The following is a 24,656-nucleotide window of genomic DNA, read 5'->3' as shown; positions in this document are numbered from 1 at the left end:
CTCATTCCTTCAGAGCAGAGCCTGGCTCTGGTTATTTATCCTGTTATTGTGGGCTCTGAATTGCAGCTCTGAGCTCTTGCTAAGAATAAATCAAACCTGGCCAAAATGGCTTTGATCTCCCGAGTTTCTGGCAGAAGGAAATGGATCTGGAATTTCTGGAGGAAATAGCAAAGGATCTGCTCAGCCAGTCGTGTTTTAGCACTCACACCCCAGCACTTTGTGCTGCCTCATTCCACCCCCCAAAAAGAAAACAAGTCCTTTTTTTATCCCCCTTTTTTTAATTGAAGAATGCCATGTTTTGAAGCTGGAAGGTTTCACTGCATTTCTTTTTGGATCAAGCCACTTGAAACAGATTTTTATTCCCTTCGCTCTGAGGATGTTGTTTCATAGCTATAAGGTTTTTTTTTTTTATTAAACAGTAGTATTTAATGGTTTTCTTTTGTAGTTGAAGCCTTGACAGATCCTTTGCATTACAATCAGTGTGTTATAAACACTGAAGTTTCCCTTTATCTCTTTGTTAATGGTTAACAAGTCCTAAAACTCAGTCCATTCTCTTTATCTTAATTAAAATGTTGATTGTGGTTACTTCCAGATGATGAAAATACACGATTAAAACTGAGCTTGACTGACTTGGATGAGGAAAAACCCAATTACCATGCAGCAGTTCAGTTCAAATGTGTGCCCAGTGGTCACTGGGGTGGTTCTGATGCTCCTTTGCTTTGGACCCCACTGCCCTGGAAGGGAAGGGCAGCCTGGGAAGCAGGGAATCAGCCAGGCTGCAGGACTGGGATACTGGGGGCATGGAGGGAAAAGCAGCTCAGATAATTTGTCATTTGTGCTCAGTGGCCCCACCAGAGAGGCACAGGGAGGTGTTTGAGGGATTCTTCAGGATATATTTAATTTAACATGGAAACCTCTGAACCTGCTGGTGTGGACAGGGATCTGTCACCAGCCAAACACTGCCTTGGTGAAGTGCTGGTAATGATAATATTCCAATAAAACTCTTCTCCTCACCTTAAATAGCCAGCTGCTGGCTTAAATATGTGATGCAACAGCAGTAATTGCATTTCAGATAGGAATATATTAATTATGTAGTGCATCTAAACCCCTGCGTATCCAGCTTTGATTACACGTCTCCATTTAAATATCAAAAGTGGTGCAGAGCCAGGGCTGCTGGAAAAGGGTTTATCTGTATGCAGAGATCATAAAGTAAAATAAGATGACTGAATATTAGTGTTTGGGGAAAAAGAAACAAAGCACAAGTGTGGAACTTGGCCTAAGTCTGAACTTCCATCCCAAGGAGGGAGGAATGGGAGGTTTGGAAACATCACAGTGTGAGTGTGAAGTGGTGATTAATTGACTGAAACCAAGGCACTTCCAGCTTGACTTCTAAGCTGAAAGGGGAAAACAAACCCATCCAAAATGAAAGGGAATGGGGAACAACTCATCCTGGAAGTTTATGTGTGTTTTCTCTGGGATAACAAGGAGAGGTGAAGGGAGAAGCAAAGAAAACAGGAACAATAAAACCACTGCCAGCTCTGGTAACAACAGGATGACTCTGACCATGGGATGAGCTAATTTATACAAATAAACCAGGTCCTGCAAATCCACCCTCTAATCCTGACGTTCCAACCTTTCTTGGGATGAATTTCCAGCTCGGATAAATGAAGTCCAAACTGCCTTTTTGAAGGTTTTCCTGTTTTCCAGAGCCCGACCAGGAGATGGATTTCAGCAGCTTCTGCTTTCTCATATTCTGCTTTAATTTGATGCCACATTTAAAATGCTAATGGCCACACTTTTTTGAATCTGAGCATCAGAGAGGAACTTTTGAAGGCAGGAAAAGGCTGGATTTGCCTGCACAAAAGCAAACATCATTCACTGTGATGCCTCTGCCCTGTGTTTATTTGACTGGAGCATCTCGGCTGTGGAGCTTTCTCCTTGAAGCCTGATTTGAATGGAGTACACAGCTGGATTGCCCCAGGGCCTTGTAACAATTTATAGTCTGGATGGAAAGGCAGAAGTGCATAAAAAGACAGTTGTGAAACGCTGCCAGTGCCCTGTAATAGAAAATCTGTGTACGGTGACCTTGTCTGGGTGGGCCTGGGGGATCATTTCACTCTGATTAGAAAATGGCAGGGATTGCATCTCACCTGGAATAAAGGGGGGGGGAGGAGAAAAAAATCAAAAGAAATTTGTTTTTCTAAATTATGCAGTATCTGCTTCCTGTCCTTTGCATTCCCCCTGCATCAGGCCTTGCATTTCAGCAAACATGTTACATTTACATCTGTTATTCTCCACGCTCTTACAGGAGCTGCTGGTTTTGAATGCAAATATCTGGGTGAGGTTTCTGTAGCCACAAGCATTTATGTATTTAAAAGCCTCATTCTGTTTGCAGATGAATTGATGTTCTGTTCCTGAACTGCAGCTGAATTAATTTGTGGCAAATTTTTCCTGGCCAGTTCCGAGGCAGGCAGCGTGACCTTTCCTTTTTGGGGTGGAAAAAATGCTGATTAATATAGATTTTTTTTGCTTCTCCAGATTCATTTCTCCTTCTACAGTCAAGGAAAGGCAGAAAGTTGTTTTGTTTGTTGTTTTTTTTTTCCCCTCCAAATCTTTGCTAAACCTTTTCAAGGCCAGGTTGGACGGGGCTTGGAGCGACCTGGTCTAGTGGAAGGTGGCACAGGATGGCCTTTAAGGTCCTTTCCAAGCCAAACCATTCTGTGATTCCATGATTCTGGAAGTGCTCAGCCCTGCCTCAGCACAGCTCATTTTGCTGTTCAAGGGATGGAACAGACTGGCTAATAAGAGCCAGACGAATGAGACGTTTGAAGGAGCCCTGAATTATTTAAAATCAAAAATTTAGCCTGCAAATGAGATTGGCTTTTATGTCTAATGTGGAGCAGATTGAAAGGCTGCTGTGATTACAGTGGGGCACGTGTGGGGTGGGAGATTAGTATGGAAGTGTGGGTCCAGGGGCTTTGAAGGAAGTGGCAGGGAATGATGAAGAATCAGAGGTGACAGTTTAAGGATTGCATGGCAGGAGCTGCACAGTGATTAAATTCACTGATGCTGTCACTGAGCCGTGAGGCTGCAGATAACATTCTCTCCCAGTGCTGAAAACAAGAATCAATACAAACTCCTTGACAGGGGCTAAATTATTAAATAGAGCCTTCCTTACAATGTTTCATTATCTGGGATTTACCTCAGCTGGTGATTTGTCAGCGGCGCAGAGAGATTTGCTGGGCATTTGGTATGAAAATCATTCCCCATGCACATGAATCCAGTTTGATAATTCCCTTCCTTTTTTCCCCTGCTCCTCTGGATGTTTCCTTTGCTTTCCATTGATGCCACTTGGAATCCTCCCACGGATATTAAGCTGTGGCTCACAGTGAGGTTTGGCCCCGTCACATACGTGTAAAAACGAATTATTTTTGGTCTAAGGGCCTGTTCTTTAAGGGCTGAGTTGATTTGCTGCTCTCAGGGTGTTAAATTAGCAGGGCATTTGCCACGGCTCTCAGGTGAGTTCAGCACTGAAGGAAGAGGCACCAGGCTGCTCCCTGGATTTATGGGGATTGGAGTTGCACTGGACTCGCTTGAAAAACAGAGCAACGTTCTCTTTATTTGGTGGTATATCTTGTGGAGGCAGGAGCAGAAACCATCCCTTCTGAGGCAGCTAAAGCAGCATATTTTGCATTCCCAAGGTGCTCAGGGCTGTGTGGAGACACTGCATTCAGAGCTGGCTGATGCTGGCAAAGATCTGTGATTCCATCAGTGTCATTATCTTGTCAATTGAAGAATGTTCAGCGTTTTTGGGACTTGTTTGGGTTCATGTTTGGGTTTTTTTGAGTGGCTTTGATAGTGTCATGCACCAGTGACCTCACTTCATGTCTACAGAGCTGCAATGTTATGTCACAAGTTCCATCCTTGTCTTTTGGGAAAGGGAGAGAGAGGGTTCATGTTTGGAGGGTTAAAAGAGATGGGAGCATTGTTCAGAAGGAGGATTAAACAGCTGGAAGTTAAGACTATATGGTATGTTTTTGAGGGCTCAAAGCCAGCTCTTCCTCCATTTCCTTCCGTATGGCCTGGATGTTTGCAGTTGGAATCCAGACCTTAGAAATTCGGGCTACAAAGAAATACAAACAAACCCCCCACAAACAAACAAAAATACAAACAAACAAAAACCACCCCACAGAATAACCCACTGGGTTTTTGTCTGGGAGGTTTTGGTGCTCTGTTTCCCCTCTTTCCCCCTTTTTCTCTCCCCTTTTTTCTTCCCCCTTTTTTCTTCCCCCCTTTTCTTCCCCCCTTTTCTTCCCCCCTTTTTCTTCCCCCCTTTTTCTTCCCCCCTTTTTCTTCCCCTTTTTTCTTCCCCCCTTTTCTTCCCCCCTTTTCTTCCCCCTTTTTCTTCCCCCCTTTTTCTTCCCCCTTTTTCTTCCCCCCTTTTTCTTACCCCTTTTTCTTTCCCTCTTCTTCTTACCCCCTTCTTCTTACCCCCTTCTTTCCTTTTTTTTCTTTCCTGCTGTGATCCCCTCTTTGTTTTGCCCCACTTGGCAATTCAGAGGCCCAAGCAATCAGAATTTTCATTGCTGGCTTGTTGCCACATGAAAATTGAAGGCCTGTCTGGAGGCTGTTGAGGATTCACCCCCAGGAAAAGACTGGAGCTCCTTCCCTGTCTCCAGCAGGAGCTGCTGGAGCATCCCTGGTGTCCAAGGCCGTGGCAGACAGACCCTTAATCCAAGCTGACCATCCCTGTCAGCTCATCTCACGTCACAAAGCTGCTCCCATTCACTGCAAAGCTGCTTTATTTTGAGGGCCAAACTTGTGTCTAAAAAGGCAAAGGGAGTTTTTTAAGTGCAGCAGGACAGAAATGGGGCTGGCTGTGGAGTCCCAGGCTGGCTCTGCAGAACTGCCAGGGTGTTGTTGTCCCTGGGTTTAGCAGGAGGAAAGCAGGAAGCACAACTGGGAGGAATTTCCTCAGCACAGCACCCGCCCCCTGCTCGACTGGGAGCTGAGGGGGAAGGCAGATGTTGAGCAAACAGGGAAAACCAAGAATATCCCAGTTGTGGAGTGTAACCCCGAGTGCTTTGCTCATGCTGGGTTAGCAGGAGGGATGTGTGGCTTATAAAGCTGTAGATAAGAACACCTTTATTAGCAGTGGATTGATTGCAGATACAGGAACCACAGGGTTCAGTAACACCCCCTGTATATTTGACTTGCCCATATTTACACTTCCCTTAAGCCCTTTGTCACAGCAGCAGAATCTTCACCACCTTTTACCTTTTTTTTTTCTTCCCATTTTTTTCTGTCTTGTTTCCTCCCCCTTTACCCGAAGTAAACCTGTTTACTGCACCTGCTGCTGAGATAATTGACTGCTAAATAAATCATTACACGCCAGCTTGAAAATACGGAGGGGAAGGGGAAAAAAAAATTGTTATTTCTGGCTTTTAGAAGAAAAAGTATCAAATTGTACATTAGCTGCGGTTTTATGTAGCAAGGGAAAATGGAGTTAGAATAAATTTAGCCATGTCCTCTAGTGTTGAATCGTGAGGGCATCTGTCATGTTTAATAATGCTCCTGACCTTTAGGATTATTGAAGTTGAAATTTTCTCTCTGGTCATTTGGGGGTACTTGAGCACTGTCAGATTTCTCGTGTCTCTGCTGAGCCTCCAAAGACACCCTCGTAATGCTTCGTAAGCTGCCGAAGATAATTCATTAAAGAAATTTGTTTTCCCGCTCTCAAAATGGTTTCCTGGAGGAATGGGAAATGTCACCGTGGTCACTGAATTTTAGTGTGTGTGTCCCATCCCTCAGCATTGCTGCAGCCTCACTGCTGGCCTTGGAATCGCTCCAGAGGTAATGCTGATGCTCCTGGGAATATGAAATGCTCAGTGCAGCACCTGGAGGTGCAGGACACAACAAACATCCCCCAAAATGAGCCCTGTGCTGTCCCTGAGCTTGGGGGGGAGCTGGTTTTGGGGTTATTCCAGCTGTGAACTGTCACAGTAACCACAGTGGAGGACAACTGAGATGCAGAAGCATCTTTGCTGAGCTTGTGAGTCCTGGCAGGATGCCACAAACTAAAACCTGGGCAGAAAAGAGTGATGCATAATATGGAAACCAGGCACTTCTGGTTGTTCCAGCTGCACTGGAGGAAGGGCAGTTGAGCTGTAGCATGGTACCCTCTGGAAAACATTCCTAAGACTCCCTGCCTGAAGTGTGTGGGGTGAGATCTCTACAACAGAAGGTGGGAGGTGGCAACTGCCTGCAGTGTTGGCAGCCCTGGTACAGAAACATCTCCACCTGCATCTCTGTGGGCATGTGAGTGTAGTCAGAAGTCTCTGTTCCTCCTTTCCTGCCCCATGTGCAGTTGACTGGACTCTCTCTTCCCATTTTTCCTAGTTTCCTTAAGGTTTCAGGACCTGGGGCCGTGCCAGGCTGTTGGCACACCCCTGTGTTAGGGGGCAGCTGCCCTTGCCTGTGTTCCTTGCCCCTCTGGTGTGCTGCTGCTCCAGCAGGCAGGGACTGGCTGTCCAGAAGGATCAGCCCTCTTTACTACACCATCCCAGGATATCAGAGTTGGGAGGGACCCACAAGGATCCTCCAGTCCTGCACAGGACACCCCAACAATCCCACCCCGCTGGGAGTGTTGGTGCAGTGACAGACAAGGGCAAGGGGTGGATGTTCTGGAATGTCAGTTTGCCTCATTATCCCTGTGGGTGTTTCTTCCCTGCACCACCCCTGCTCTTGCTGTGTGAGTGTTGTGTAGAGCAGTTGTGTTCTGCAAGACAAGGGATTATTTGGCCTGTCCAGTAAATTTGAGGTTTGTGCCCCACTGCATGTCGGGAGGGGTTGATTTTTGTGTAGGTTAAATGCTGGGAAGAGTGTGTGTTCTGCTGGGGAGAGGTACAGAAAGGCTGGCATGTGGAAGGGAAAATAGTGTGGATACTCTCTGAATAGCTTAGATGTGTTCTGAGCTTGAGTGGCAGGAAAGGCAACATCTCCCCTTTTGTGCAGCAGGGACTGATGGAGCCACTTAGGAAAATGCTTCAAGTCAGCTCCACCTTGTGACCGGCCAATAGAGCTTCAGAGCTCCTGCAAATGCTGTTTTCTTCCCTGCAGAAGGCAGGCAGGTCTGTTCAGAGAGCAGGGCTGGGGGTTGGCAGAGCCTCAGAGTCACCTCTGTGTGAAGGAGAGAACCTGTGCTGGTCCCTGACTGGGACTCGGAGGGAGGAAAACGTCAGGATGTGATGGATGTGCATTTTTGACACTGTAGTCACTGAACACTGGTCCATGGAGAATTTGAACTTGTAATTTTGATTAAAGTGATTGATTTTAAATCAGCCTGAGTTCGTTTTGGGCCATTAGAGGGTATTTAAAAGGAAAATAACTTTAATTAAATTAGGAGCGTGTAAGCATCCTGCTCTGCTTTCTAAGCAGAACTTCTGGGGGGGTTTAAAATCTTATTCCCTTCAGTTGTTTGTTGGCACATTTTAAGGTTAAAAGCAATGCAGAATTATTAAAACCAACAAACTTGTTGTAAGCAAACCCTTAAACTTCATTTGAAGTTTTTCCTTTGAGAAAACACCCAGGTTATGTTGCTGTGTAAAGCAGTTCCTGTCCATCCACCTGCCTGTGCTCCTCATCCACCTCCTGTCAGGAAGGCTGCACAAAGTGCTTCCCTTTTATTTGTAAAACATCCTTTTTAGGCTACAAACATGCCTAAAACATTCAGTTTATAGAAAGAATCAAATAAGGAAGATAAAAGGCTCTCTGTGTTTCGCTGCTGTGAAATGGGAAGACATAATTTATGCTCTGGATCTCCCGTCGTCGTGATTAGTGACCTGAGGCTGTTGAACTTCCTCTTTATGGATTGGGAAAATGCTGTGACAGTTTTCAAGGGAATTGCTCTCTTTGAGTTTAAAGAGATGAAAATGGGTCTGCTAACAAGGACCAGCTTCAGTCTGTGCTTTCATATTCTTCACGTTTTTTAAAAAAAAAGAGAGAAAAAGGCAAAAAAAAAGAAAAGGCAATTGGCTGCTTTGATATGTGTGAACCCCAGGACCCTGCCAGGCACAAGCTGCAGAATGTGGAATATCAGACAGTGCTGCAATGGATGGCAAGGGATCTGCAGGAAGGTGTTCCCTTGGATGCTTTTTGGAATGTCTGTTGCCAGAAAAGATTGGGAAATAATGCTTTCCGAAAAGGAAGCTGCTGTTTGCTGTTGGTGTCCCCATTCTGATGTGCTGTGATGGTTCACATACTGAAATCACAAAGCAATTCCTAAACCCAGGAATCATGATGATGATGATGATGGTCACCAGCAGGGACTGTGATTCAGTGTTTCCTTGCCTCAGCTGGGGCAGGTTTGTAAGGAAATACTTGGAAATTGTATCCTGATTTTTGGTGCCCTTCAGTGGGATTTCCTGTACCCTCAATTCATCCCATGTAAACTGCTGGAATTTTGAGGTAGTTTGGACCTTTTAAGCTAAAAACTTCACTCTCCAAAGTGCAAAATTCCCACAAAGTGGTGAAATATCACCAGAACCCTTTATCTGGGGGGGCAGCTGTCGTGGTCTCTGCAGGGTTGGGTGTAACCTGTGCTGCAATCCCTGCTCTCCATCATCCTCCCCGGGCTTTGGGAAGGGCAGGTCTCTGGAACATGCTCCATCCCCCTGGAACATGCTCCATCCCCCTGGAACATGCTCCATCCCCCTGGAACATGCTCCATTCCCACATGTTGGCTGTTCCTGGTGCCAGAGAGCCCTGATGGATCCCTGTCCTTGGTGTTTAATATTGATGCTGAACATGGAGAGGCAATTCAACCCCTGGGCTGTTTGTTACTAAAGACATCAGGCCAGGAAAATAAACAGCTGGGAGCATATCTGGGGCATTCCTGCCTTTGAAAGGCATTAACTGCCCAGTAAATATTTAAATGTGAGCTAATATTGCATTATATTACAGTTTAATTTATTGCTGCACTCATTGGAAAGCACTTGTAGGACAAGTGCTGTAGTTTGCAATAGTTCAAGCGTTGGGAAATGGGTTTGGATTTGTCAGTGTTGCTTGTGCCAGTGCATGAATATTTGATTTTATTTCACTTTGCTAAGGTACTGAACACTCAGTGAGCTCCAGGCCTTTGAGGTCAGGTTCCCAGAGAGATGTTACAGCCAGAACTGAAGACAATTGCACAGGCTTCTCAAATATGTGCTCCAGCACTGCTTTAAACAGGCTTCTGCCTTTAACACGAGTGTCAAAGAGAGGGAGGGCTCCTGATTTTATTACATAATCTCTAACACTTTCATTTTTCCCAAAAGAGACTCCTCCTGCTCAGCACTTTGAAGGACTGAGTTCATGGAGATGTTAAAAACAATCTCCTAACTCCTGCTGAGAAGCTGGCATTTGTTAGGAGGAAGCTAATTGGAATCATGAGCTCCCTCTAAACCAGTCAAACCAAGTTTTATACAAATTTCCTGAATAACTTTTAGTAATTTTTTTTTTTTGTAAGGTACTCTGCCAGCTTCTGCATTTCTGGGTAATGGTTGCACACAGAATTCTCCTGTTCTCAATAAGTGTCTGGAAGAACTGGCTGTGATGATATGCTTGGTAGAAACCCTCGTGCCCAGAACAACAAGGGAAAGGCAAAAACCTTCATTAACATTACACGAGGATTTCAGGGGCAGGAGCCTTTGAATTGGGCAAAAAAATGGGTTCCATCCAATGCCTCCAGTAATAAAGTAAATTAACTTGAGTTCTGCATGAGGACTGAATGGTTTATGGAACTACTGGTTGGTCTCAAAGTTATTCTGCTGCTGGATCCCTGACTGAATTAACACCTTGACTTTTTTAAATGGGAGCTATTAGTGGCTTCATTTGTTAGAGCTGTAATGCTGTGAGATTATATTGCCCAAGACAAACGATTAGCCTTAGAAACTGTGTGTTAGCTTGGCTGGCTGTGTTCCCTTTCATTCCAGCCCGAGTGCAGATGGTGTCCGTGGTCTGGGCTATATGTTTAAAAACTCTATTTCTGTGTTTCACGGCTCCTTTTCTCGTGGATCATCGTAGTTGTCTGGATGTTTATGCTTTCAGTGCCTGAGAAAAGAGGTTTTTTTCCTTTGTGTCTCTCTCTCCCAACTTTTCCTTTGAGCATTTTTCTTTTCTAGCAGGTAAATGGATCCATTTTATTCCCAGTGTAGTTATTTCTGATTTTAGTGGTTTCAATATCTGGCTATTTCCAGATGAATGGAGCCCATCTTTCCAATCTCCGGGTTCAGATTAGATTGCAGCCTGTGGAGCCGGTGTGGGGGATGTTTATTTAGTACTGATTTCCATATAAATACAAAGAAAAAACACAAAGTCTGGTGCTGCTAATTCTAGCTGTGGATATGGGGCATACAGCAACAATCTGTATCAGAAATGTGGGATAAGAGCCAGTTGTATCTCCTACAACTTGACATTATTTTTTTAAGATTCCTGCTTTGTTTTCTTGATTAGCTGCTCTGGTTGTTGCACACTAATTACTGGCAGGGTTTTTATGAAGGCTGTGTCATGCCCCTGTTTATCAGCCAGTGCCTGAACAGCCTCACATGAAGCACGTGTAGAAAGCTGATTTTTTTTTTCCCCCTGCTTTAAAACATTGGCTTGTTCTATAACACACGTTTGGTGCAGATTCTTAGAGGATGTAAACATTGAAGTAACTGACCATTTCATAAGCAAATTACATCCTCCGAGGAGCTGCACAAGGAAACATTTACTTTCCAGGCATTTATTTTCCAAACACACTTTGTTTCCTGGTGGGAACAGCATTGGCTTTTGTGGTGAAATGGCCAAGTCACAGGGTCTGGCTAATCAGCCTTTATTTATTTTTTTTTTCCTTTCCTTTTTATAATTTCAAACCCCAGCCTGTTTGAAGAGGTGCCTTAATTTTGCCTGTCCTAAAATTCCCCTTCCCATGGGGCGATATTTGAACAGCCCTGTGACTGTTCAAACTCTGGGCAGGGTTTGCAGAGCAAACTGTCTCCTGATTGTTTTATCCTCCAGCTCTTGGTATGTCTTTGTTCAAAGGTAAACCCCATGGTGAGATGGTAAAGAAAATGTGGCCTCTTGATATTTAAAAGGTGAGAAATCTATTTAAACTGTATATGATGGCTTGGAACAGCCCCAGTGCTGCTTGTGTTAATAGAAGTGATAAATACTGCAGCTGGTGGGGCTCAGCAATTAGATTGGAGCTGGATATACCATAAATGACATTTAATGGCAAATGCCAGGCACGGCCTGAATGGTGTCTTCATTTCAGTGTTGCACTTCTTCGGGATGATGCTAAAAAAACCTTAATGGAATTTAATTACCAGAGCCTATGTTGGATGGTTAGTTAAGTGCATTTGTGGTACCATTAGTTGGAGGTGGCTGTTTGCTCATGATGCCTGGTTTGCTGGACCCTGTGTGGGCTGAGCCCAGCAGCAGGGATGCTGAGGAGGGTCCCTGTCCCTCCAAATCCCCTTCTGTGGGAAAGGCATAATGGATTTGGGAGAGGGAGCACACATGAACAGGCTGGGGTCAAAAATAGTGCTTGTTGCTTTTTCTTCCAGTGATTTGAGTTACAGCCTGTTCGTGGCTCCTCAGCCCTGTGTCTGCTGTGAAGGGCTTTGTGATATTTGTAGGATCACAGCAGGGATGTGTCACCTCCACAGCTTCCCCTGTGCTTTGCCCCTGGCTGTAACACACACACAAGAGGTGCAGCAGCTCCAGGGGTTGTGAGGGATCTTCACCAACAGCAGGAATCCCAGAAAACCTGGAGATGTGGTTTGCTCAGATAAAAATAGGCTGGACCCCACTGGCTGTGCATCCACTGGCTGTGCATCCGTGCTCTGCTTCCCTCTTGGGAATCTGGGAAGGTAACACCAATTTTATCTCATCAGACACAGCCCCGTTTATCTGCTCCGGATGCAGGGCTGCAGACAGCTGGGGATTGTCCCCAGGAAGGGAGCAGTCAGCTGGGGAGAGCTTTTTGTGGCTCTCAGGGGGAGGAGGAAATGGTTGGACAGGCTGTCTCCAGCCCTGCCAGGCTCCTTCCCGGTGCTCGGCCCCGGCAGTGACTTTGTGCCTCTGGGGTGACTTTGTGCCTCTGGGGTGACTTTGTGCCTCTGGGGTGACTTTGTGCCTCTGGGATGATTTTGTGCCTCTGGGATGATTTTTTGTGCCTCTGGGATGACTCTGTGCCTCTGGGATGATTTTGTGCCTCTGCTCCACGTCACCAACACCGGGAACCACAGATGGGATCCCGGGAACGTCAAAGGGAAACGGAGCAGAAAGATACCACAAAGGGATTAAATGAGCTAGCAGGCAATGACCCATAACCTTCATGGAAGATCTTATCAGAGTTTTTTTTAAGCCAGTCGGGGTTTAAGCATAACTGCCTTTTTTTTTTTTTTTAACAAGATGAAGTTATCTTTTGTCATTTAGGGTTGCACTGAAATTTTAAGGGTGCCTTTGTACTGGGGTGTATTTCACTCAAAATCAAAACAGGTGACTTGCTAATTCTTTTGGCACAGCGAGCAGCTTTGTTTCTAGTAAAGCTGAAAAGTTTATGGAATCAATACTAGGGTTTGTTTTAAATACAGACATCTCTGTTGTCATTACCTGAAATGAGTGATGTTCTTTTTCTCCTTTAAAAACCTGGATGAGGCCGTGTTCAAGGGAAGATACCTGAGTGACACTAAATAAAACTAAGAGCTGGGAGGAAACATCAGATTGGTTGAGTTTTGTAAAAACGTGCTCATTTGGTTGAGCTTTGTCTTAGAAGTGCATCCAGTTGAAGCAAACGAAATTCAGTGCTAACTCCTGATGAGGCAGATTTTGCTGTTGAATTCCCTGAGGTTGAGGCAGCCTTTTAGTGCTGTTTATTGCAGTTTCTGAGGGATCTTTGCCCAGTTCTCAGCTGCCAGAATTATTCTTTGTCTGTCGTGTGTGCCCGTGGAGTTCTTGCCTCGCCCCACCAGAACATCTCGTGCTGGGGAAGGTGGCAGCGTGGCAAGTTTGGGTGGTGCAGTTCTGGGGATCTGAAGGCTGTGTTTTTAAGACAGTCTAGCAGCTCTAATGCCAAACCACCCACACTGGGAGACAACATATGGCAGCCACTCAGCATTAACATGCGGCTGAGTCGCTCCTCACCCACCGCTCTGCGAAAGGCTCCAGCCTTGGGGCTGGGTCTGAGGGTTTGGCTGCCTGGCCACGTCCTGCCAGTGCACAGAACAACCTTGCATGTGATGTGTCGTGATGAGAAACTAATTTTGGCCACGTTTTGCCCTGTTTTAAAGGCGTAGGCAAACAGGTTGTTGTTTTATCCATCACTGTGTGTGTGTAGGCCGAGGTTTGCAGGTACGTTGATGGGACTTTCCCCCCTCCTTCTGTAGGAAACAAGTCTACAAATAACCTGTCTGTGATGTTTGGGTGTGTTTGCCAACAGTGTTGCTTCCAATTCTGTAGAAACTGCAGCAGAGACCGAGAGCAAAGAATATTCTCACCAAAGCAGGTGGCTCTGAGCAAAAGGCCTGTGTATCCTGGAGGTGTCCAAGTGCTCTGTGCACCTGCATCCCAGTGTGAAAGGCTGGGATTTAGGGCAAGGTGTGTGAGTGTGAGGCGTGTTTTACATCTCAGAGTTACTTGTACATGAGGCTGAATTAATTTCCAGCCCCACCGAGGTGACTTTGTGAATTCCAACACGAGTTTTATTTGTGAGTAAAAAGGACACCGGGACCCCGTAAACAGTCACCAAATGTCAAGCGCGAGGCGTGGCGAGAAAAATCCGATCTTGTTTTGTCAATAAATTGTGCTCTCTCCTGCACAGATCACAGAAATGGGCCTTTACCCTGGAAACAGCAATATTTGCTACCCCGGGCAGCTCGTTCCCAGCTCAGCTCCCAGTCGAGCGAAGCCACTGATCGATTCTCCCCGAGCCCTCTCATTTCCTGCCTTCCCTCCCCGCCTCAGTCAGCCCCTGCTCTGTGCCCTGCCTTGTGCCCCAGATCAGCCACCCAGGCGTGTTCCTGTTGGAAAAGCTCTTGGGATGGAACAGTCATTAGATAACAGGTTTAGAGGGGCAGCCTTTGTGTGGGTTCGGGCCCTGCCCGGGCTCTTGTGAGGATTAATCTGCGTTGTTGCCACGTCCTTGCTTTCATTTCCCATTTTTTTTTCATTTCTTGCTGAAGGCTGACAATGCCTCTGTGTTTGCAAGGAGTAATTATGTGTTGCTACGCGGGCGGCTGAATTAAATAATCAAGCTGCAAAAATAACATTCATTTGGAGTAATAAACCTCTGCATTTCCAAGCTGGGTTTGCCTGGCTTACAAACAGCTGATCGGGTTTCCTAATTAATTAGCAAGCAGCCTACAAAAAGATATCCTGAGAATGTGAAATTACATGGGCTGTTGTGGAGGGGGAAGAGAAATAATCCTTGCTGGATCTCTTTAGATCCTGATAGCCGGATAGTTTCATTTATCCCCCCCCTGCTGCTTTTTTTCCCCCTCCCCACTGGTTGAGTGGTCTCTATTTTTCTTTTTCTCTCCTCTGACTATTAGTAAATGTCAAAATTCTAAGTGTAAAAAATAGCTCTGCAGTTGGAGTAGAAATATTGGAAGCAATTCCACATGGCAGGGAAGGGCCAGGAAGGGATGGAGCAAATCAAATGTACCACTGGAGTCAGGCACGTCAGGGAGCATCATTGCAACTGTTTGTGTGAAGTGAAATCTTTATTTTGGGGGGGACAAACAATGCCTCAAAGGAGGAGGTTAATTTCTATTGCTAAAAAAAAACCCCAACCCTTGGCTTTGTGGGGCCAGAGCTGCTTTGCTGGGGCCAGAGCTGCTTTGCTGCTGTGCACAAGATGTTTATTTTTACCCTGTTAAAATATTTAATGTGTCAATTAAAATACTACAGAGAATTTGGTAGCTTAGAATGAATCCCATTATTATTATTTCTTCTCTGAGAGAAAAATTTCGTAGTGAAAAACACGTTGGAAAGGGGGAGATGTTCTTTTCCTTGTTCCTGTTTTGCTGTTTGTGCCTCTGAAAGAGCTGCTCTTCCCCCACTCCCCCGTGCCCATCTGTCATCCCCAGCGTTTGGGATATTGTTTCCAAAGCTAGTTGTGATTTAACATGGATCTAAATAGGGCAAGTAGTGAAGTACACTGATTAAATCCCTCTGGGAGAAGGTGCAGGACATCTGTGGTGGTTTGCACAGTGTGGTTACTCATAACCCTGGAAGGGGAGTGTTGGAACCTCGGGAGCTCTGAGCTGGGATGAGCAGGAACTGTCTTTGGAGCCTGTTCTAAGGAAAACAGGCACCTTGGAATTATCACAGGGGCTGTGGAAATCCCAACATTCCCTACTTTCTTAAAGAGAAACCTGCAAGATTATTTTTTTTTCCTCCCTCCAAGGCAGGGGCTCATTTTAAATCGAAGTTGACCAGATGCTTGTGAGCTGGGGAGGCTTTAATCCAGTTACAGGTTCCATCTCATTCTTGTTCCGTGCCCAAAACTGATTCATGTTGTTTCAAAGGAACAAAACCCGAAATGTCAGCACGAACAAAACCCCCAAGTGAGCACTTTGTGAGTGCTGCAGCAGAAGACAATATTTTCATTTAAGGGGAGAGTGTGGTTTTGTAGCACAGGGGATCGTTTGGAGCCGCCAGAAAGACACTTTGAAATTTAAAAGCACTTGCCACGGCTGCAATTTCTGCCAGGCTGAATTTGGCAGGTGACTGTCTGCGGCTTTTCAGATGTAAAGGTGTAAAAAAAAAAAATTAAAAAAAAAAAAAGTCACACTTCAGGAACTGGGGGACACTTCTTTTGTGTGCACATGGCTCTAAAATAAATAGTCTGCCACAGAAGTTGGCGCCTTGACACCTCTGAGTGTAGTCTGCTTTATAAATGACATACATATTTAGAAAGTTGGCTGACAAAATAGCATGTCTAGGAATTTCTGTGCAGTGAAGGATGTAAATGTGAAAAGGAAGACTCTGACAGACGTTTTATATATTTTTAGGGAGATTGAAGCTTCAGGTTAAAACCCACAAAATCATCCATATTGGAGAGGAAGCACAGAAAATGCTTCTCAGGCTGAAGCTTTTGAATTAATTGGACAAAACTGACCAAACCTGGTAAAAAGAGTGATTTAGGAAGGAGATCACACCTCCCCCTTAAAACAAACAGAAAAACAAACAAAAAAACCCCCCTAAACCCCCCAACCCAACCCAACCAACCCACATCCCAACCCCAACCCCTGCCAGCAGAGCACAAATAGCAGTTTATTAGTACAGTGGCATATTTTTGGTTGCAACCTTATCCAGAGACCTTTCTGTAAAAAAACTGATTAAAAAAGTTGCACATCCCATTGTAAATGATATTTTTGTCCCTGCTTTCTTTACTTGTGGAGGCACTGAGTTATTCCATGGGCAGCATCCCACGATTCCATGACCGAGAGCCAGTCAGCACCGTGGAGCCACGAGTCTGAGACTCTTTAAAGACTGGCCATCCTCATCCATCTTCTCATTTCTAATTCCCTCCAGATGACTTATTTAATAGAACTCAGTGTTCAGAAGTGCAGGGTTGAAGTGGGTGTAGAGTCTGTGTTCATCCCACGCCCTTTGGCCTGGTTGTGTTTTGGTTTTATCACCTGTTCTGGTGCTAATTCTAACTTCATGGTTTTCTCCCTGGTTTTAAAAGATACATTTTTGAACTGTGGTTCTCTGTGTTAGGAACCCCCTGTAATTCCTTTGGCTTTGTCCTGCCCTGTGCCAGCGTTTCCCCCCTGCAGGCTCAGCCTGAGCCATCAGTCCCACTCCTGTTTGGCAGCACAGGGCCATTCATCACCTCCCTAAAAACTCCTTCCATCCAGCCCCGCCTCCTGAAATCCAATCTCCCGGCTGAGAGTCTGATTGCAGGGGAGGAAATGTTGTTGTTCTCCTTCGTGTGCCAGAGAAACCTCGAACCCCCTGGAATAAAGCCCGGGGAGGGGAACAACTGAGGCATTCGGAGGGGTTCCCACTCGGAGTGGGAAGTGAAATATCTCCCCATCAAATTCCAACGCTTCAGCTGGCAGAAAGCTCCAGCCTGTGTGTAGATGTTATCCTTTTTTTTTTTTAAACTGTGGGATTTTTGAGTGATGAGGTGATAAAATGCTGCCAAACACAGTAAATGCTTTGCCTGCCTCCTCTGTGTGTTCATGTGTGAATATTCCTGATGAGCTCCTGGGTAATCCCCTGCTATCCCATTTCTTTAGTGCATGTTGGGGAGCATTGGCAGTGAAGCTTCCAGGGGATGTGGCAGAAAACTTCTCTTTGCTTTGGCTGAACGGCAAAAAAGGGTATTTTGGGAGGAGGGCAGAGGGTGAGGTGGTCCCTTATGGCAGCAAGTGGGAAAACCTCACTTCCAGGCACTGATTTCTTCTCTCCAGAGGATCTGAACGCTTTGGAAGTGCTGACCTTGGCCTCATCCCTGCCCTGCTAAAAGCCCTGTGCTGTTCTAGGGTAGAATTAGAAACAGAGAGAGGGAAGTGGGGTGATGGCATCACCACCTCCTTTAGAGCCTTGGCCTAATTCACAGAAAAGGTGTGACCTCCCAGCTCCCTGTGATGCCAAGGAAGCAGTGAAAACATTTCAGTGTTGATCCTTTCCTTTTTGTTGGAATATCATCCCAGTGTGTGCAGATGTAAAGGATGTGCCTTCACACAGAATTTGTACACCTTCAGAATTCCTTCTGCAAAACTGTCCCCTCTTAGCAGAGTTGCAGCCTTTCATTCATCATTTGCTACCTTTGTCCTCTGCTTTTTTTCCAAAATATAATAATTTACTCTCTTTTCTGGGATACCTCTGTTGGCTGCTTGTTGTTGTGAACAAGACTTGGGATGGTTTGGTTTGTAGGTAACTCTTTGTAAGCACCTTCCATTCCTGATTTCTAGTCCTCCTCCTCCCCCTGGTATCATTTGCTATTCAAAACCACCTCCTCCACCAAATCCCAGAGTGGATTTTTCAGTCCTCCTTCCTGGTTCCCTGTACAGATGCACTTGTGCCTCCTTCCCACTGCTCCTTGGAGGGTTGTCTTATTTGAGAGCCCCCTGGCTTCAGTGGCACAAACCCAGCAAATCAAAGCATTAAGCTGTTATTGCTTGTTGTAAACTGCTCTCATATAAAAGGGAGTGGGGTTTTTGTGCCACAGAGGGATGGTTTGTGTGTTCAGCACAAGAGTGGGGGCTTTCTCCTCCCACCTAAGGAATGCAGAGAGAATTCCCAGAGAAATGCTTGGGTCGTTGGGATGTTTCCCATCCTTTCAAGCAGTGCCTGTTAGCACTTGGTGAGAGGGTAACAGATTATTTCCTTGTACTTACTTTGTCTCCAGGATTCAGGGAGGCTGCTCACAAAAGCTGTGCTGCAGGAGAACAGACGAGTCTGCAACCCCAATTTTGGAACAGCAGGCGCCAGAAATCAGAGCTGCCTCTCACTCCTTGTCCTTTTGATGTTTCCATGCATTAGACAAGCTTGTTGGCTTTGATTGCAGACGTGTTATTTAAAAAAAACAACAAACCAACCCAACAGAGCAGGATCAGGTTTCTCCTGTACAGCCCAAGTGTTGTTCTTGAATGGGCTTTGAGGATTCAAGTGCATCTCGTGTGGAAGTGGTGGATCAGTCACAAACTTTTCTGGCACAATGCTGCCACTGGCAGTGGTTTTCTGGTATTGCACGTGGTTCTCATCAAAGGCTTCACCAAGTGCTTTGAATGGGAAGGGTTTGATGTTGTTTGTGAAGCAGAATCGCTGTAACAACAACAGGAGAGACAACAGGAACCTTCCGGGCCAGTGACCTGTGGTTTGACTTGGAAATGTAAATGTTTTAGGAGCAATCCTAGAAGGGTCTGGAGAATTGTAATCCGGAAAAACACGAACTTGCAGTTGCCTCATGCCAAAAGAATGTTATTTTCCCTTCAGGCTTTTGTTTCTTCAAGTGTTTTGGAACAGCAGAAGGAATTGCTGACCGAGGGGTTCAGAGATAAACTGAAGCAGAGTCTGTAATGACTTGATCTAAAAATTCTCTTTTTAAGTGGTGGTTGTGCTTCAGTTTCCTTCTAAGAAGGAACAAATTGGTGGCTGGAGAGTCTCAATGAAAAAGGAGCATTTGAAGAAGATAGTTTTGTGTAAATTTTGCTGTGAGGTTCATGAGCAGTCAGAGCCTGTAATTATTGTGATTGAAGTGCAGCATCCTATTCTTCTGTGTAATAAAGAACATCTATGATTATGTCTGAATCCATCTGTCCCTGGGGGGGGGGAAATTCTATTATCTCTTAGTTTCAACTATTAAAAAAGAGTTGCATTGAATTATGTTACTATTGGTATTCTTTTTTGCATGTTTGGCCATAAATACTTCATGGTTGTAGAAACAGCAGACTAAGACCACGCTGCATGAGGCCAGAAATTCCAATCCTTTTCTAATCCCTGCCTTTTCTTTTCTTGGGTTAATTAATGTGAGTGAATAGATTAGTGTTTGCTGGTCAGATGCACAGAGAGATACAACTGCAGGAGGTTCTTGTTGCCTTTGAAAATCCATCTGTCCTCAGCACGTTTCTCTGGTTCGGCGTCATGGAAACGCTTTCCTCCTTTTTGGGTTTTTCCTCCTTTTTGGGTTTTTCCTCCTTTTTTGGGTTTTATCTCAGGTTTCAGTGTGGAGAACTTAGAAGGTTGTGTCAGGTGTGGTGTGATTTCCCTTTTTAGTAATGCCTTCAGACCTTGTTTTTCAGAGCAAACGGGACCATCTCCTGATGAACGTCAAGTGGTACTATCGCCAGTCTGAGGTCCCAGACTCTGTCTATCAGCACTTGGTCCAGGACAGGCACAATGAGAATGGTAAGTCAGGCTTCCCAGAGCCAGGCCTGCTTTGCCTTGCTCTCAGTTTGAAGTTTTAACAGAGCAAGAACACTTTTGCAGAGGGGTGTGAAGCAAGGACGGGATGAAAACCATCTATCAGCTGGTGGTGTTTCTGCCCTGCCTCCTTTAACTCCTGTACCCACAGCTGTAATCAGATGCATTTCTGTGATGGATTAAACAGACCCTTAAGAGACAAGATAAAACAAAACCAACACTGAATCCTTTGTAGGCCTTCTGTGCTAATTACTAAGTGAAGACCAAATTATCCAAAGGAATTGTGACTCTCTCCTGATTTTTGTGGAGAACTGGGTGTTTTACTTCTGTTTCCATAAGGTTAGAGCTGTTTTCCTCACCAGTCCATCTCTGACAGGACTTTTTCCATCCTGCATATGGCAAATCCATTGCCACAAATCTCTCCTGATTTTTGTGGAGAACTGGGTGTTTTCCATTCCTGCCCCTCACCCCCGTGACTATTCCCCGTGATTAATATTGCAGGAAGGGATGGAACTGAAACACTCACAGCTCCGTTTCCCCTTCTCTCTTTGCAAAAACAAGTGTGATCTTGGGTTTAACAGAAGCAGAAGAAACTTCAGTGTACATATCCCAGTGCCATTTATCTCTTGCCTCCAGGGAAGACATAACATTTGCTTCTGTTCTTACCAGGGAAGTTCCTTGAGGCAACTGTTCAAAATTCTGAAGATACTCCAAGGTGAACTGTGATGATAAAAGTTGATGATTGAAATATGGAACACAGCAACTTTTCTGGTGCCTGACAGTACAAAGTTGAGCACGAGTTCTCCTTTTAAAGGACATTCTGTGTGTGCTTTTTAGCAAAAGCTCCACAAATCTTAACGTTTCTCTTACTAATTTATTCGAAACTTCTGAGGATGAGATTACAGGCCCAGTGTCAGACAGGGAGCAGTTTTGATAGCATGGCTGCTTTTTTATGCACTCCTGGGCGAGTGTTTTCGTGCTCCTCAAAGGGGTTATGAAGAAGTCAGGGAAAAAGTTGTGTTGTGTTCCAGTTTTTGTTAACACTCAGAATTTTCGGTGTTTCAACATGAATATCAATATTTACCTCAAAAGCCAGAGGACTAAGCAGTTAGTGCTGTCAAGATTTAGTTGAAGATTTGACATTAAATATGCAAAACAGCCCAAACCTTATCCTGGAAAAGTCAGTAACAATTTAATTTCCTTATGTCCTTCCACCTTAATTCCTTCCCCCTAGGAGTGAGTGACAGTTTCCAGTGGTCAGTGGATAAATGTGTCATCCTTTTTCCTTAAAAGCTCTTTCCCTTCCGAAGATTTTTAGCTATGGCAAGGGAGAATTGATGTATAAGAATGGATATGCCATTCTTACACATTAATTCTCATATCCCATCCTTTACAGGCCACCTAAACAGAGTGTTTGTCACCTTAATTAACCTGAGTGTGTTATCTGAGGACCATCCTCACACTTTGACCTGTAAAAACCACCTGCAGACCAGCTAACGAGTTTGGGGGGTTGTGTTTGTGCTTTCTGGCAGACTCTGGACGAGAGCTGGTTATCACAGACCCCGTTATCAAGAACAGAGAGCTCTTCATTTCGGATTACGTGGACACTTACCACGCTGCTGCCCTCAGGTGAGACCCTGCGGGGCTGAGGGGGGTGAGAGAACCCTCAGTGACACCAGAGGGGCTGTGCTGGGTTTGTGTGGGGTCATTAACACCCAGCTCAGCTTTCTCCTCCTCTCCCGCAGTAATTAACTGGCGTTATCTGCTCTCATTCAGCACCGAGCTGTAATTGTGCAGTTTTAATCTCGGTTAATCGATGGTGCTCAGAAGACATTGTTTGCAGTCGTTGCCAGCTGAGGTCATCGCTGGTTCCCTTCCCTGCTCGGGGTTTGATTGCCCTGGTAACGGTGGCATCTCCTGCAGCCCGGACTGCTGGGGTGTTGCCCTGATTAAATTGTGTTAAAAGGCTTTTTCTCCCGGGCCCTTGTCATTGTCACAGCTCAGAGCTCCATTAAACGCTGGCTGCACACCCAGAGGGAGCTGTTCCTGCTCCCTGCACACCCAGAGGGAGCTGTTCCTGCTCCCTGCCCTTCCCTGGGGGCTGCTGCTCCTGCTCACCAGTGTTTGCCTGAGCTGTCCGAGCTGAGGGGGACACGCCACCACTGCCAAATGTTTTCGGAGAAAAACAGCCAGGCGTTATTTTTCAGCTGATTTTCAGCCTGCCAAACATGCCTGGATATTGTCAAAATGCAAATTGAATAATCTCCCTGCTAATAATGCTCAGATGGTGTTTCACCAGAGCCATCTGGAGACATTTTTGTGCTCAGAGTCACTTTGCTGAAGCCACTTTACTTCAAGACAAACTTAGCTCCTGTTCTATTGGGGGGGGGGGGAAGTCTTTGATTTACGTGTTAGACTTCTTTTATAAACTCAGAGCATTCCAGGGGTGTACTACAAGCTCATGGAATTCCACAGTGCCTTTGCAGAGTTACAGGAGGTCGATTTGCAATATTAAATGAGCATTCCCAGAGAGCAGCTAGCAGGAGGTTGGCTGTCCTGATGGAACCAAGCTGGAAATCTGTCTGCTTCAACAGGGAGAAACTCAACTGTGTGTCTGGAATTTTCCCTGGGAGTATTTTACCTTCTCTTCTACATCCTTTCTGGTTTTTTTATTTTATTTTTTTTTTCTTTTTAAAGAAAAGATAGAAATGGAAAGTTAAAAATGGAATTTACATGTATGGCAAACAGACTAGAAAAATAACCTTCTCCCAGTGGACAGGTTGAACATAAGGATAATGGCACGTGGTGTTCTTGCTGAGAACGTGGAGTGGGCAGAGTGTGTCGTGATGCATGAAAGGTTAACATGAAATTCTAATTTATTATAATACCAGATTATTCCTCTGCCCTCTGCAAACAAATGGACACAGGATGAATTGATGACAAACTGGGAAATAAAACCGGTGATTGTAACTACCAATCCTCTGCTCCAACAAGTGGAAAAATTTAACTGGAGCAGAGTTGTAGCTCCCTGTGGAAGTGTGTAATAAAAATGATGTGCTTAATTTTACCTGTATGGTGAATCTTTGTGGTGAGTGCAGCACTCCTTGTGTGAAATGCTGTGAACAAGATGTGCTGCTGCCACTGACACAGATAATGCAGCTTAGCTGGCAAATGCTTATTAACTGTCAGCTGAATTATTGAAAGGAAACTCAATCTCTTTCCCCAGAACGCTTTTAAAATGTGAATTTAATGTGAATTATCAAAACAAATCCCCCTTCTCGTTTTCTGTCGTTCTAAATGACTGAACCAGGAAACCAGCAGCAGCCACCGGGGAGAAAACGGGTGTCAGGGAGGAGTTTGGGTTGAGTGTTTGTGTGGGATGGGTGTTCCACACCTTGCTGATGTTCCATCAGAGCCTGGCACGGCCTGGGCAGTACCCAGTGCTCTCTGTGCTTTGCCAGCAAGGCCATGCACTGGGAATTGGGCAATGCCAGGGGCAGTTCTGCAGGATCCCAGTATCGATTTTGGCTTCAAACAGCAGCAGCTTTATTCCTCCTCCATCCTCCCAGGGGTGTTTCCCTCACCTGCAGCAGGTGAAGTGTTGGAGAGCTCACATTCCCAGGCAGTTCTTAGCTGGCTGTTGACTGGGAAAGCCTTTTTGAAGTGCTTTACCCTGAAAAGATGAGGAAGGGAAGCAAGTCCAGCATTCCAGCTTCCCCCGTGCAGTTGTTCAGGGGTGCAGTTGTTCAGGGATGCAGTCGTTCAGGGATGCAGTCATTCAGGGATGCAGTTGTTCAGGGATACAGTTGTTCAAGGATGAGGTGTTTTCCCAGCTCTGCTGAGCAGCCTGGGCAAAATAATGATTATTGCAGGCAAAAATAATGATTCATCTCAGCGTCCTGGTGGCAAGAGCACTTCTCATTCCATTTGAACCAGGACTGGCAAACCTTTAACAGTGTTAAATAACCCCCATAGCAGCTTATTTATAACAGTGAGTACTGTTCAGTGAATGCAAGGGAGAGGAGATGCTATCAGTCTGCAAAAGAGCCAAGTCTTGTGCTTTGGTTTATTGCCTCGACTCAGGTTTAGATAAAAAGCCCCAGCTCTGGCTCTCTGGCCCATTTGTCTCTGCCTGCTCCTGATGTGATTTACTGAGAGGCAGCAGAGTGGGATGTGCTGCTGCCAGAGCACGAGCAGCTGTGGAACATTAAGAGCCCAACAAACCCTCTAGGAAATGAGAAACAACTTCTTAGAGTCAGTCTGAATGCTCTTCTTAAGGATAATGACTTCATCAGCAAGCTGTATTAAAGAAATTATTAGCAATCTGTGGTGGAACAAGCTAATAAATCCTCAGGTCTCTTTTTTTCCCCCTTCATTTTTTTTAATATGTCTTTGTGTGTTTTACTCTCTTAGGAACAAAAGGAGAAGGGAGAAACTTCTGTCTGTTTGGAATTTGTATTGTTGGGATTGCAGGCTTGCTAAAAACGGCACAGCTTTGCTTTTTGTTTGGAGCTTTTATTAAACTGTGGTTTTATTTAGCTTTCTAAATACAAAGCTGACTTCCCAGTCTGACTCCAGCAATGTGAATAGTACAATTTTGGAAGATTGAAGTGTAATAAGACTGTAAAAGCTTCGAAAATTAGATATTTTCAGGCTTGTATTTCTAGGTATTGTTCATTAGTCTGATTAAATTTGGGCTCCTTGGACTCTGTGCTGGCTAAAGGAGGATTAATGATTGTTTGGAGAACACCATC

The 24,656-nt window shown here is 45.1% G+C and overlaps 1 protein-coding gene across 6 annotated transcripts in view; it reads left to right on the top strand.

Moving 5' to 3' along the window:
• Nucleotides 1-24,656, top strand: part of RERE (arginine-glutamic acid dipeptide repeats) — a 204,006-nt gene that overhangs the window by 84,162 nt on the left and 95,188 nt on the right. For all 6 annotated transcript variants that reach the window (XM_064678476.1, XM_064678475.1, XM_064678473.1 and 3 more), the window contains exons 4-5: nt 19,782-19,887; nt 21,435-21,531. In XM_064678476.1, coding sequence (XP_064534546.1) covers nt 19,782-19,887; nt 21,435-21,531 — 203 coding nt within the window. The remainder of the gene's footprint in view (nt 1-19,781; nt 19,888-21,434; nt 21,532-24,656) is intronic.

Source organism: Pseudopipra pipra, chromosome 22 (genome assembly GCF_036250125.1).
Source record: "Pseudopipra pipra isolate bDixPip1 chromosome 22, bDixPip1.hap1, whole genome shotgun sequence".
NCBI lineage: Eukaryota > Metazoa > Chordata > Aves > Passeriformes > Pipridae > Pseudopipra > Pseudopipra pipra.
Note: the sequence above shows the minus strand (reverse complement) of the source record. Positions and strands in the feature narration are given on the sequence as shown.